Source organism: Myodes glareolus, chromosome 7 (assembly GCF_982192425.1).
Source record: "Myodes glareolus chromosome 7, mMyoGla1.1, whole genome shotgun sequence".
Taxonomy (NCBI): Eukaryota; Metazoa; Chordata; class Mammalia; order Rodentia; family Cricetidae; genus Myodes; species Myodes glareolus.
Window position 1 is genome coordinate 55252657 of NC_142032.1, and position 14324 is coordinate 55266980.

Genomic DNA, 14324 nt, shown 5'->3' on the forward strand with positions numbered 1-14324 from the left:
GGAATTGCCTCCATCAGATGGGCCTATGGGCATGTCTTCAGAGGCATTTTCTTGGTTGCTAATTGATGTAGGCGGGCCCAGTCCTCTGTGGGTGGCACATCCCTTGATAGGTGGGCTAGCTGATCAGGGGAAGGGATGCAAGCGAGTAAGCAGGGTTCCTTCATGGTCTCTGCTTCAGTTCCTGTCTCCAGGTTCCAGCCTTGAGTTCTGAGTATGAACTATAACCTGTAAACCAAATAGCTCTCCCTTCCCCAAGTTGCTTTTGGTCAGAGTGTTTTATCTCAGCAAACTAGTACAGGGACAATTAGGCTGGGTGGCAGGATGTGAGTCAGGGCACCTGAGGCTGCCCAGGGAGGGTGGGGCACCCTGGGAAAGGTGGAGCTGGGTCCTTGAGTAATCAGCCCTGCAGGCTCCCTCTTTAATTTTTTTGAAATTACATTTATTTTATATTATGTCCTTTGCTTGTATTGTATGTAGGTGAGGCATATAAATCTAAGGACAACTTGTGGAAGTCAGTTCTCTCCTTCTACCCTGTGGGAACCAGGCATCCAATTCAGACGGTCTCCTTTGGGGCAAAAGTACCTTTACCCATGAAAAGTGGCTTCCTGTCTTCGAAGCGTACTCTCAAGACCCCTCCCACCCATTGCCTGCCCAGCATCAATAGCCTAGGACTCCTGTGTCCCGGGGAATATAAAGATCTCTGCTGTATTTGCTGAGGTTAAGGTGTGGTCCTAAGGAAGGAGGTGGGCTATGATTTGTTTCAAGTGACTAAAAGGAGCAGAAGAAGCATGGCTGCCACGTGGGAGGGAGGGCTCTATGAGCCTGGGTGGGCAGCTCTCCCAAAATCATGAGACATAAACCTCCGGTGCCCTCCACGTCCTTCTGGGCAGACACCTGGCTTGGAGGCTTGCTTACCCCAGCAGAGGCCAGGTGTCATCCAAAGACCCTGCACGACTCTCGCCGGTCCCGGGGCTGGGGAGACCCTGCCACCCATTCTAGCTGCCCACCCACAGCCCCGCTCCGTCACGTTCCAGCCGCCTGACTCAGGACGCGCGGGGCGGGGAGCCGGGAGGCGGTGCCGGCGCCCGCTCGGCCCTGGAGGCGGCACCAGGAAGCACCCGCCCCGGCCGGAGCCGCCATGTAACCGGCGCCGCCCGGAGCCCCAGCCGCGCGGGCCCCAGAGACCCGCCCGCCATGGGAGACGAAGATGAGGACGAGGGCTGCGCCGTGGAGTTGCAGATCACTGAAGGTGGGTGCGGGATCCCGAAGCGGCTGCCCCGGACGGGTGGCAAGAGTCAGCGACCCGCTGAGCTCATTCGCCCCCCTGTGCCCGCAGCCAACCTGACTGGGCATGAGGAGAAGGTGAGCGTGGAGAACTTCGCGCTGCTCAAGGTGCTGGGCACGGGAGGTGAGGAACCGCGTTCACTGAGCCAGTGCCCCTGGCATGGTGCTTTGGGCCTTCTGCCCGCTCACCCGCCTGGGCCTGGGCCTGGCTTTGGGGAGGTCCCCCCACCCTTTCCCGGCACAGCTCCCCTTTCCCGCCCCGCCCTACCGTACCAGGGTTCCATGCCCACTTGTAGGGCGTCCACGTTGGCATCACTTCTCTCTGCAAAGTCCTGTGCGTGCATGCCCCCCTGCCGCGATTTCCTCGTCTCTTTGGGGTTTGACTCCTTCCCAAGAGCTTTGTATAGCTTCTCCCCTTCTCCCCTTGAGAGCCCCACTCTTGTATTTTGCAAATCCCCCAGTCCGGGTTTGCACATCCCTCCGCTGTTTGGGAGCGCGCCTCTGCCTCCGGTGCCAGCCTTTTCCTCCTTTCTCAGCTCTCTGCTCATCCCAGGTTTGCACGTGCCCCGCCCCCTCTCCGCCCCGCAGGCCTTCTGGAGTTGCAAGCTCCCCAGGCTAGTTTGCACTGCACATTTCTTCTTAGGCTTAACTTAGCACCCTCCAGGGAGGTGCTCACCTTTTCCTTAGAAGGCTCTGTCAGCCTTTTGCACCCCTGCACCCCTCTTCCCACCAGTCTGCACCGCCCTCACATTTACAGCCCACCTTCCATCCGCTTGCTTGCTACTCCTACAGCCTATGGGAAGGTGTTCCTGGTGCGGAAGGCGGGTGGGCACGATGCGGGCAAGCTCTATGCCATGAAGGTGCTTCGCAAGGCGGCGTTGGTGCAGCGCGCCAAGACACAGGAGCATACCCGCACCGAACGCTCGGTGCTGGAGCTGGTGCGCCAGGCACCCTTCCTGGTTACACTGCACTACGCCTTCCAGACGGATGCCAAGCTGCACCTCATCCTGGGTGAGGGCCTGTTACATCCTGGCTTTGGAGGGGGACGGGAGTTAGGTTAGGCCACCTTATAGGGGAACATCTCAACCTCTCCTGCACCCCTAGACTATGTGAGCGGTGGTGAAATGTTCACTCACCTCTATCAGCGCCAGTACTTCAAGGAGGCTGAGGTGCGAGTGTACGGGGGTGAGATTGTGCTGGCCCTGGAACACCTGCACAAGGTAAGAGGGTCCTGGCTTCTGGCTGCTCTCTGGGGACTGCCCTGATCCTGATGAGGGGCTTCCTGTTTCGGGGATGGCCAGCACCTCCTGGTAGGGTCTCCTTCTGGAAGGGGCTTTCCTCTAAACAGGAACTCAGGCTTATCTTCACCGGACTTCCTCAAGTGGTGACCTCAGACCTCAGTCCCCAAGGCCTTTGAAATGGGGCTTTTTGTTCATTCCACTCCTCTTGGAGACCTTGGCCACAGGGCCTTTTCTCTTTATAACGTCAGTGGCCCCTTTCTATGCCTTTCTTTTTTTGTTGTTTATTTAATTTTTTTATTGCATGTGCGATGTGTATAGGTGCATATGTGTCACAGCATGTGTGTGGGTGAGATTAATTCTCTACTTCCACCTTTACATGGGTTCTGGGGGTCAAACTCAGCTTGTCAAGCAAGTATGTTCTCTGCTGAGCCATCTTATTTAACTCCCCGCCTCCCAGCATCTCCTGTTGCCAGAGCTGGCCTTGAACTCCCTATGTAGTCAAGAATGACCTTGAACTTTTTTTTTTTAAAAAAGATTTATTTATTTATTATGTATACAGCATTCTGTCTGCATGTATGCCTGTAGGTCAGAAGAGGGTACCAGGTCTCATTATGGATGGTCATGAGCTACCATATGGTTGCTGGGAATTGAACTCAGTATCTCTGGAAGAACAGTCAATGCTCCTCACCTCTGAGCCATCTCTCCAGCCCCTGACCTTGAACTTCTGATCCTGCCTCCTCTTTCTCACAAAAGCCCAGTTTTGTGTGTTGCCGGGGATCCAACTCAGGGCCTCCGCTAGAGAAGCCCTCCACTGACAGATCACACCCAGCCTTAGCCGTTTCTTCTTTTTTCTCTTTTGGTTGGTTTGGTTTTGTTTTAGACAGGGTCTCACTCTGTAGCCCAGCCCTCTGGCTAATTGCTGACTAGTCTAGGCTGACCTCTTGCCATTTCCCCTACGTAGTAGGATGACAGGTGTGAGCTTACAGGCCTGGGTCCAGTGGCTTTTCTAATAGTGAACTCTGCCCGGGTTTAGGCCTCTCTTGGAGATTACCCTGCAGGCTAAAGATCTTCAAGATGCCTCTTTATCCCACGTGGGAACCCGCAGAGCTGTGGCTGTGTAGGGTGTCTATCAAGGGAACACTCAATGTCCCTTTTGTTCCTGTCAGCTGGGCATCATCTACCGTGACCTGAAGCTAGAGAATGTCTTGCTTGACTCGGAAGGTCATATCGTCCTCACAGACTTTGGACTGAGCAAGGAGTTTCTGACGGAGGAGGTGAGAGGATGGGGAGCTTGGTCCATGCTGCTGCCAGCCAGGCCTTTGTCCTGCTCCCTCTGCATCAGCACCCTGAGGGCTGCAGAGTGGACGGGTAGAGAGGTTCCCACTGTTTCCCCGGGATCATCTAAAGCTGAGAGCAAATTGTACACTAAGCCTTTAGGACCTTTGGGGCACGGGAGAGGTTGAGGTATCCACATGGGTCCTCTCGGCTTCTCAGAAAGAGCGGACCTTCTCCTTCTGTGGCACAATCGAGTACATGGCCCCCGAAATCATCCGAAGCAAGGCTGGACATGGCAAGGTGGGTTATTCGGGTAAAGGTGGCGGGGTGAGGTTGCGTGCACAGGGCCTTCATTCTGGGCCTGCCCCCATAGGCTGTGGACTGGTGGAGCCTGGGTATCCTGCTCTTCGAGCTGCTGACAGGGGCCTCGCCCTTCACACTGGAGGGAGAGAAGAACACTCAGGCCGAGGTGTCTCGGTATGTTGTACGGGTCATGGAGGGCAGCTGAGGGCTATATGGCATGCCTGGGCTGGGCTGGGAGGGGGCTTGCTGCCCCTGACACCCCCACCCATCCTCCCAGACGGATCTTGAAGTGCTCCCCTCCCTTCCCCCTCCGGATCGGGCCTGTGGCACAGGACCTGCTACAGAGGCTGCTGTGCAAAGACCCTAAGAAGAGGTTGGGTGCGGGTCCCCAGGGTGCGCAGGAAGTCAAGAGCCACCCCTTTTTTCAGGTGAGTTTTAACCTATGACCGCCTCTCATATCCTCCACCTGGGCTGCAGCGTGGGTAGCATAATTGTATCCATGTTTTTCTGATGTTGCATACAATAAGAGGTCAAAGAGCAGAGTGTGGAGACCCCGCTGTTCTCAGGCCACCCTCACCGGGCAGCTCCCTGAGAATGCAGGAACTGGCACAGAACCTTCACCTTAGACCTCACTGCATGGGTTCCTAGCTTTTGCCTTCTTCTGTGTACATGTAGGCATCCTAGTTGGCATCTGTCTGATACGGCAGCAAGAGCATCCATTTGTGGGTATTCCCTGCCTCCCTGCTGGGATCCCAGCCAAGGAGGGCCTCCTGGGTTGCTCTCAGACCAGAGTCTTCCTCTCCCAGGCAGGGTGTGGGCAAGAGTGGAGCCCAAGATGCAGATGAGCAGGGTCTACTTCCTTCAGAGAATTTCTGAAACACCACCAAACTCAGACTAGATGCTGGGAGAACACTCACCTGTCATTCTGCAGAGGTCTTTGAGGCATGACACTTGGAAGGGGTGTTCCCTTCCTTCTCTTTCTTTGGAAAGCTCTTTGGAGGCTCCTGTACACACCACACACACACACACACACACACACACACACACAAACCTGACCACACACATACACACATATATGTGTACATACAGTGGGTGGGTAGGTGATGGGGAGAAAGAAGTTGTCTTTGAGAATTGAAGCTTTTTTTTTGTTTGTTTGTTTCTCTATTCTTAGTATGTGGCACCCAATCCCAGGGTTGCTTTGTGACTCTAAAGGGCTGCTGAAGCTCTTGCTATCTAGACTGCTTCCCAGGCAAGAAGCAGGAGGAGGGAGGGCATCTGAAAGCTACTGGTACCTTTCCTTCCAGGTACTTCCCAAGGCTCCACCTAACAGCATTTGCTTGCAAGCTATTGGGCACAGCCAGCTAAAGGAAGTGTTTATAAGATGGTGCATCTTGGTTACGTTAAAATTATGGTGCTAAAAAAAATAGGGAGGATGGATGCTGGGTAGAGATTAGTTAGCTCTGGCACATTAGTCTAGACCTACATAAAAGGGTAGGTGCTCACTCCCAGAAGTGGAAAATTCAAAGAAAAGTGTTTTTTATTCAGGAATATTTGTTTATTTTTACTTATCTGTGCAAGATGTGTGTGTAGTGTCTGTGGAGGGCAGAAGGCATCAAACTGGAGTTACAGACCCTGTGAGCTGCTCTGTGGATGCTGGGGATTGAACCTGGATCCTCTGGACGAGCAGCAGCCGAGCTCTTGCCCACTGAGTCTTCTCTCCAGGTCCAGCTTGTTTGTGTTTGATGTCACTGTCACTGCAAGTTCAGGGACTTCCAGTGTGGCAAGTGAAAGCTCTCTAAGAGCAAGGGGAGACAGTGGGGCAGGGAGGCTCCTACTTCAAGGTCAGAACCTTTGCCCTTGGGTAGTTGCCCAGCAAGGGTAGATGGAGGAAAGTGGGGTCTCCACATCTTGTCCTCTGACCTCTTATTGTACACTACATCAGCAACACATGGAAAACGTGGACTCCTTTGCATCTCTCCACAATGTCAGAATTTACTGTGGGACAATAAGCTCACAAGCTGCATCAGTGTGATTGGTCGGTGACTGTCAGGTAGTCCAGTTCCACTTGGTAGTCCTGGCGGTCCTGGAACTGGCTCTGTGGACCAGGCTGGCCTCGAGCTCACAGAGATCCACCTACCTCTGCCTCCTGAGTGCTAGCATTAAAGGCATGCACCACCACCACCTGGCATCCACAGGTTCTTTCAGTCTAATTTTTTTTTAAATATGAAATGCTTCGCAAATTTGCATGCCATCCTAGCTCAGGGGCCATGCTGATCATCTCTGTAGAGTTCAGGGGCTATGCTGATCATCTCTGTAGAGTTCCAATTTTAGTAGATGTGCTACCGAAGCGAGCACTCTTTTTTTAAAACTTATTTTTGCACTGGGTGTAGTGGTGAGTTCAAGGCCAGCCTGGTCTACACAGTGAGTTCCAGGACAGTCAGGGCTGTGTAGAGGACCTTGTCTCAATAAATCAAAAGACAGGACATGCATGTGGAGGCAAGAGGACAGTTTGTTGGCTTTCTCCTGCCACTGTGTGTGTCCTGGGGGGTGAGCTCAGGTTGTCAGGCTTGGTGGCAAGTGCCTTCACCTCTGGAGCCATCTCACCTACCTTTTAGTCCTGTCTGAATTATGAATATCAGCTCTCCAATCACTGGTCCACATGCCACACGATATACTAGTATTAAGGCTGTAGAAAGACTAAGAAAGGGTTAAAGAGGCTACTGCTGAGGTTGTCCTGAAGGCACAGAGCAGATGCAGGGCCAGGCAACAGGTGGTTTCTGGGCCCAGTCTGAAGTTTGCTGAATGTCACTGCAGGAGAGGCTGTGAGGGAGCCTGTCTTCTGCCGGGACAGTTTTCCTGGATGAGGTTGTTGCCTATGACCCCGTGACTTTTTAGCAGACCAGCCGCATTTGGGTCGTGGGATCTTTCTTTCTTTTCATAGTCCCAGGTGAGGGACTTCCTTTAAATGTGATATGTTCATGTGACTGATTTTTTTCATATCCCGCCAGGGTCTCAAACTCCCTACGTAGCTGAGGAGGACCTTGCATTTCTGATCCTCCTGCCTTCATCTCCCCAGTCCTAGGATAGGGTTGGACCTAGGGCTTTGTGCACATCTTGGGCAGCACTCTCTACCCTGAGCTATGTCCTGGCTCCTAGACAGGTATATTTTCAGGTGTCCTCACTTATCAGATACAAATATTTATCAGCATGTGCCTCTGGCTGTGCTGGCAGATGACAGATGCTTTCTTATATCAACAAGATGTAAAGCCAAATCTTTCTCTGCAGTTAGACTCAAAATGGAGTAACTCAGGTCAGTCATTCAAGGCTAAACACAGCCTGAAAGGCCCTAATCAGAGTGATTCAGACATGTTCTCACCTCTTACCCCTGACCCTTCCTCCCCAGGGTCTGGATTGGGCTGCTTTGGCTGCCAGGAAGATCCCAGCCCCATTCCGGCCGCAGATTCGCTCAGAGCTGGACGTGGGTAATTTTGCAGAGGAATTCACTCGGCTGGAGCCTGTCTACTCCCCTGCTGGCAGCCCTCCACCTGGGGACTCTAGGATCTTTCAGGTGAATGGGAACTCACCAGACCCCGATGAAGGAGATGCAGGACACTACTGCCTGCTTCAGTTCTGCGGGCAAAGTTACTGCACAGTCCCCGGGTCATGCTGAGGACACATCTTCACAGACCGTCCCACTTCCTAGGGGGTGCCTGAAGTTGTCCTCAGGAAGAGTAGTCAGTGTGCTTAGCTGCTGAGCCGTCTCTCCGACCCCTGTTCCCCCTCTATATGCCGGGGATTAAGCATAGGGCCTTACTTGTATTAGTGAGTGTTCTGCCACAAAGCCACGCCATTAGCCCCCTCTCGCTTTTTATTTTGACATGGCATTGACGAGTTGCTCACGCTGTCCTTGAACTTTCTCCCTGCTTCAGACCCCTAAGTAGCTGAGATATAGGTCTGCACCTCCAGGCCTGGCTTTTCATTTCCTTTCCATTCCACCATCTCCTTGTTATATAAAAAATTGCTTTAGGGCAGTGTTTTTCAACCTTCCTAATGCTATGACCCTCATGTTGTGATGACCCCCCCAATGATAAAATTATTTTTATTGCTACTTCATAACTGTAATTTTGCTACTGTTATGAGTCGTAATGTAAAGATCTGATGTTCCTGATGGTCTTAGGTAACCTCTGTGAATGGGTCATTCTACCCCAAAGGGGTCATGACCCACAGGTTGAGAACCCCTGCTTTAGGGTCTAACGAGATTGCTCAATGTTTAAGGGCACTGCTGTTCTTCCAGATGATAGGAGTTCAATTCCCAGCACCTACATGGTGGTTTACAACCATCTACGACTCCAGTTCTAGGGGATGTGATATCCTCTTTTGGCCTCGGAGGGCATTGCACGCATGTGGTGCACAGGCATTCATGCAGGCAAAACACCCACACTTACAGAATAAATAAATCAAAAAATAGTGCTTTTGCCAGGTGGTGGTGGTGCATGCCTTTAATCCCAGCCCTTGGGGGGGGGGTGAAAGCAACACTTTATGATCCAGCCTGGTCTACGGAGTGAGTTCCAGGATTGCTAAGGCTACATAGAGAAACCTTGTCTCGAAAGATACTGCTCAATTTAGTTAAATGTGTGTGCAGCCCTTCTGTACAATCCTGGGCCACTAGGCTGTGCTAGGTACTCTGTGGGTGGAGGACTTCATGTGATGAGAAAAGTGGGGTGTCACACACTAGGAGGATAGACAATGGCCCTGTGATTATAAAACAAGGTGAAATAAAATGTGTCCACGCAGGCTGTGCGCACCCGGATGTAAGAGTTCCTTACTGCCCCTTTGTGGAGGTCTTCTCTGTGATGAGCTCAGCCCTCCTCACTGACTTGCACAGCAGCCCCCATGGGCGGCCAGCCGACCCTGACATTCTTCCTTGCAGGGATACTCTTTTGTGGCCCCGTCCATCCTCTTCGACCACAACAATGCAGTGATGACAGATGTGCTGGAGGCACCTGGTGCTGGACACAGGCCTGGCAGGGCAGCAGTTGCCAGGAGTGCCATGATGCAGGTGGGCTGGCCTGAGATGGCGATGGTATTGGCTTTGTTGGAGTTCTCTGGGTTGGGGAACTCTGACCAGGTTCTACCCGTTGCTGATGATATGACTTGGTTGGAGGCCATCAGCCATGGACATGGCCACCCAACTCTGGAGTGAGAACCTGACCGCCCCCGTTGCCTCCAGGACTCGCCCTTCTTCCAGCAGTATGAGTTGGACCTTCGGGAGCCTGCTTTGGGTCAGGGCAGCTTCTCCGTGTGTCGGCGATGTCGCCAGCGACAGAGCGGCCAGGAATTCGCTGTCAAGATCCTCAGCCGCAGGTGGGAGCTGGCTTTGAGCAGGGCTCACAGAGAGACCTAGGGATGAGGGCCCGGTAGGCCACTGTAACCCCTCCTGCTTGGTCCCTAGGCTGGAGGAGAACACACAGCGTGAGGTGGCTGCCCTTCGCCTGTGCCAGTCACACCCTAACGTGGTGAATTTGCATGAGGTGCTTCATGACCAGGTGACTGACGTTTGTTAGGTGTGGCCTATGGAGTGGGAGACGGGAGCGAAGAGGGAGACCCTAGAAGTGGGATCTGAGGGACGAGGGGCGTAGGACCTGAGGACTGTGGGGCACTGCTGAGGATGGAGGAGGAATGGAATGTAAGGAGTACGCTCAGGAGGCGGAGCTTAGAGGACATGGAGTAAAAAGTAAAATGGGATAAGGAGGTTCTGGAAAGCAGTTTGTGTGTGTGTGTGTGTGTGTGTGTGTGTGTGTGTGTGTATGCGCGCGCGCGCGCGTGTGCATGTGTTCAGGAGTGGACTATGAGGGCTCCGGAGATACCGAGGTCGGCAGGGGGTGGCGGTGACCCGCTGCGCCTTCCACAGTTGCACACTTACCTGGTCCTGGAGTTGTTGCGAGGAGGGGAGCTGCTGGAGCGCATCCGAAAGAAACGACTCTTCAGCGAATCCGAGGCCAGCCAGATCCTGCGTAGCCTGGTGTCGGCAGTGAGCTTTATGCACGAGGAGGCAGGCGTGGTGCATCGCGACCTCAAGCCGGAGGTGGGCGCGGCTCGGGCGACTGGGCAGGACTGCCTGACACCTGCGCCGAGCTGCCGCTGATTGTCGCTCACCTCCCTCCTGTAGAACATCTTGTACGCAGATGACACGCCCGAGGCGCCGGTAAAGATCATCGACTTTGGGTTCGCGCGACTGCGGCCTCAGAGCCCGGCGGGGCCCATGCAGACGCCTTGCTTCACGCTGCAGTATGCAGCCCCAGAGCTACTGGCACAGCAAGGCTACGATGAGTCTTGTGATCTTTGGAGCCTGGGTGTCATTTTGGTAAGATTCTTGAAGGTATCTGGGGTGACCAGGTGTGTTAGTGGCGGTAGCAGTGTCTTTGAGGCCAGCATGCGAATCAGGGTCTCTGTGATACTGGGATTGAGGGCCCATCACTCTCCTACAGTGGAGAGGGCAGTGATGCTGTAGGTGGGTTGAGGATGCAGCCTTTGTCTTGCATCTTGGACCCGTCTCACTCCTTCCTCTACTCCTAGTACATGATGCTGTCAGGGCAGGTTCCCTTCCAAGGGTCCTCTGGCCAGGGTGGGCAGAGCCAGGCAGCTGAGATCATGTGCAAGATCCGTGAAGGGCGCTTCTCACTGGACGGAGAAGCCTGGCAGGGTGTGTCTGAGGAAGCCAAGGAGCTGGTTCGAGGTGCGGAGCTGGAGAGGGCTTGGGCACGGTTGAGGGGTGGGGTAGGGTGGGGTGGTATTTGTGTGAAGCAAGCGAGTCGTTGATCAGGTCTTAGTTGAGGGGCAAGTGCGGGAACAGAGGGAGTTGTCCTTTCCAGCATGTTCCTTCCTCGCCACCAGGGCTACTGACAGTGGACCCCGCCAAGCGGCTGAAGCTGGAAGGGCTGCGAAGCAGCTCGTGGCTTCAGGACGGCAGTGCGCGCTCTTCTCCTCCGCTTCGGACGCCCGATGTGCTGGAGTCCTCTGGGCCAGCAGTGCGCTCTGGGCTCAACGCCACTTTCATGGTAAGGGGCAGACCGCTGGTAGTCGGAGCCTGGCCTTTGGTGGGTAGGGAGGGGGTCCTGACCTCTAGAGGCTGGGGACCTGGGGCCTGTAGATCTGGGCACTATGGGATGCGCTCCAAGACTTCAAGACGAGGATCAGCAAACCCAAGCCAGGCCAGGTGGGGACACTCATCCTCATCTTTCCCAGGCGTTCAACCGAGGTAAGCGCGAGGGCTTCTTTCTGAAAAGTGTGGAGAATGCGCCTCTGGCCAAGAGACGCAAGCAGAAGCTTCGGAGCGCAGCAGCTGCCTCCCGCCGCGGCTCCCCAGTGCCTGCCTCCTCCGGTCGCCTACCAGCCCCTGCCACCAAGGGGACACCCCGCCGAGCCAACGGCCCCTTGTCCCCCTCCTAGCTCCCGCCACTGTGCCCCCCTTCCCCTTAGGAGCTGTGACCCGGGAGCCCGGTGCTGCCACCAGACTTGTGCCAGCGGTTCCCACTCTGATTCCCAGGACTTGCCCTCCCCTCCCCACCCAGTCCCAGACAGAGCAGAAGTATTTTTATAAGCAGAGATTTTTTAAAAAAATGTCTTACCAGATAAGAGTTAGGGACATAGGGAAGCAAGTGTTGTGAGCAGAGTGGGGTTTGCCCCCCTCCCAGGGCCTACTCCACTAAGGAAGGGCATCCTATCCCATTCTTAAGTGCTCAGATGCCGTGGGGAAGAAATCAGGACGCCCTCTTGTGCTTCCCTGGGGCCTTGCTCCTGGGAAGGGATATCTGTCAATATGATGTTGCTTTATGGACCATGTGCAATTATGTCCACCAAAGACCTGTGTTGGGAACAGGAGAGAGACCCTGGGGGATCTCTAGAGCATTTCTGACATTCATCACTCTTACGTCACCGGCTTCTCCCCCAGTGGGGCTAAGGAAGGAGGTAGGTGCTCCCCTACAAGAGGAGCCCCTTTCTCACTCACCTATTCCCCATGGGCACAGCTGCTTCTGGCTGCCAGTGGAGCCTGGGGGGTCTGGGCTGGGCATCCACAGTCAGTGCCTCAGCCCCTCTAGGCTGTGCCTTTGACTTTAAAATAAAACTCCATCCAGTGCTGCGTGTGGTACCGGTGGCCTGTGTTCATGGTGGGGATGTCTGGAGCTGGGGGTGTCAAAAAGGTCACCCCCATCCTTTGTCACTTAGCTGTGTGTGTGGTGTGCACTTGTGTGTGCATATTTGTGTGTGGAGTCCTGAGGTCCACGTAGGCTGCCTCTCCTTGATTGCTCTCCATCTTTTAATATTAATTAATGTTTATTTATATATTTATTTATTGCTTTTGGTTTTTCAAGACAGGGTTTCTCTGTAGCTTTGGAGCCTGTCCTGGAACTTGCTCTGTAGACCAGGCTGGCCTCAAACTCACAGAGATCCATCAGCCTCTGTTTCCTGAATGCTGGCATGTACCACCTTGGTCAACCTCCATCTTTATTTTTTGAGACAGTATTGCTCACTGAATCTGAGATCGATCTACTGGGTGGGTGTGGCAGGTTAGTCATCAACTTTCAGGACCCACCTGTCTCTTTCTTCTGTAAGGTTGAGGATGTAGACACCCATGCCATGCCTGGCTTTTTTTTTTTTTTTTTTTTTTTCCGAGACAGGGTTTCTCTGTAGCTTTGGAGCCTGAACTGGAACTCAGTCTGTAGACCAGACTGGCCTCGAACTCACAGAGATCCACCTGCCTCTGCCTCCCTGAGTGCTGGGATTAAAGGCATGCACCAACACTGTCTGGCTATACCTGGCTTTTTATATGGGTTCTGGGGATCCCAACTCATGTCCCCTCTCCCCCTGTACTAGATGTACCTTACTGACTGATTTGCCTCCCCAGTCCATCATTTTGTTTCCTGTGTGTGTGTGTGTGTGTGTGTATGTATGTATGCCTGTTTATATCACAGAGGATGTGCATGTGTTCAGGTGCAGGGACCCAAGGTTGACGCTGAGAGTCTTCCTCAATTACCCCCCCATCTCACTCACTGAATTGCAGATAGAGCTGGTCTGGCCTGCCAGCTAGCTCCAGAGATCCCTACTTAGCCTTGAGGGGAGGGGGTCAGCAAGCCCATTCACATTCATGTGGATTGTTTTCTTCCACTCCTACCCTCCACCATCTTTTGCTTTTTGAAACCTTAGTCCCTGTTCTGGAACTCACTACATAGTTGAGGGAGTAGTTTGGACCTGACACTCTTTACCCTTGTGAGTGCGTGCACCACCATGATCCAACCTGGTGTTTGGATGATCCAACCAGCTCCTGGACTTAAAAATAATCTTTTTTTTATTTTTCCCTTTATTTTTATTTATCTGTATCGTATGGGTATTTTGCCTTCCTGTATGTCTGTGCACCACGTGCACGCAGTCGCATCTGAAGTCAGTCAAGTGGCCAGATCCCCCTGGAACTGGAGTTACTAGTTGTGAGCCACCATTTGGGTGCTAAGAATCAAACCCAGGTCTTTTGGAAGAGCAACTGGTACCCTTAACCTCAGAGCTATCTCTCCAGCCCTGCTTCTGAGCTTTTCACATAAGCCAAACTCATCTTGGGTGTGTGTCTGGGCAGCTCTGGACAGGTTTGTGACTAGCAGATAGCTTTGCTCACTTAAGCAAAATATAAGCCCACTTTAGATTCTTGAAACTACAGACCTCAACACAACTTCTGGCCAGGCCTGGTGTGGGTGAAAGCAGCCTTCTGGACCAGTTTCCAGTGTTTCCTCCTTATTCAGCTTCTGTTGGTATTTGGGCCTGGAGGCCGTTTTAGGCAAGATGACCTCTGGCCCGACTGGAATAATCAGGTGATATGTTCTTTTTTGGGGGGAGGTGCAGAGTTTTTCTGTGTAGCCTTGATTGTCTTGGAACTTGCTCTATTGACCAGGCTGGCCTTGAACTCATAGAGATCCGCCTGCTTCTGCCTCCGGTGTGCTGGGATTAAAGGTGGGTGACACAACTACTCGGCCAGGTGACAGGTGTTTAGGAAGCCTGGTGCTGTGCTCTATTGGATGCCATTAAGTCCTGTGGCCACACTGAGCTCATCTTTATAGTCAAGAATGCCATTGCCGATTGGCTTATGACATAGCTGATTAACTGTGGATCACAGACTTCCCCTTTCAAGGGTGGAGAGGTGACTTAGTGGGGTCCCTGGAGTTACCAATGTCAGGT

At 53.3% G+C, this 14324-nt stretch overlaps 1 protein-coding gene and 1 pseudogene across 2 annotated transcripts; one reads left to right on the top strand and one right to left on the bottom strand.

The window, feature by feature from the left end:
* Positions 1-1098: 1098 nt before the first annotated feature.
* Rps6ka4 (ribosomal protein S6 kinase A4) lies at positions 1099-12241 on the top strand. Of its 2 annotated transcripts, none has more exons than XM_048458112.3 (17): positions 1099-1249; positions 1337-1408; positions 2077-2295; positions 2389-2504; positions 3692-3799; positions 4020-4100; positions 4174-4277; positions 4381-4531; positions 7507-7671; positions 9034-9162; positions 9334-9467; positions 9556-9649; positions 10015-10188; positions 10273-10467; positions 10680-10839; positions 10998-11161; positions 11349-12241. In XM_048458112.3, the coding sequence occupies exons 1-17, from the start codon at positions 1195-1197 to the stop codon at positions 11550-11552; spliced, it is 2325 nt and encodes a 774-aa protein (XP_048314069.1). In that variant the 5' UTR covers positions 1099-1194; the 3' UTR covers positions 11553-12241. The 2 variants fall into 2 exon arrangements, with proteins under 2 accessions (XP_048314069.1, XP_048314070.1); XM_048458113.3 differs by having other exon boundaries at positions 1130-1249; positions 1337-1362.
* LOC125416020 (U6 spliceosomal RNA) lies at positions 6321-6458 on the bottom strand (annotated as a pseudogene).
* Positions 12242-14324: the final 2083 nt, after the last annotated feature.

What these genes read in the sequence shown, in the direction of transcription:
- Rps6ka4 (XM_048458112.3), top strand. Translation starts at nt 1,195, where the DNA reads ATGGGAGACGAAGATGAGGACGAGGGCTGCGCCGTGGAGTTGCAGATC. An exon ending in CCAGGAGTGCCATGATGCAG is followed by an intron (nt 9,163 to 9,333) that starts GTGGGCTGGCCT and finishes CGTTGCCTCCAG; the next exon opens with GACTCGCCCTTCTTCCAGCA. An exon ending in GGAGCCTGGGTGTCATTTTG is followed by an intron (nt 10,468 to 10,679) that starts GTAAGATTCTTG and finishes CTCTACTCCTAG; the next exon opens with TACATGATGCTGTCAGGGCA.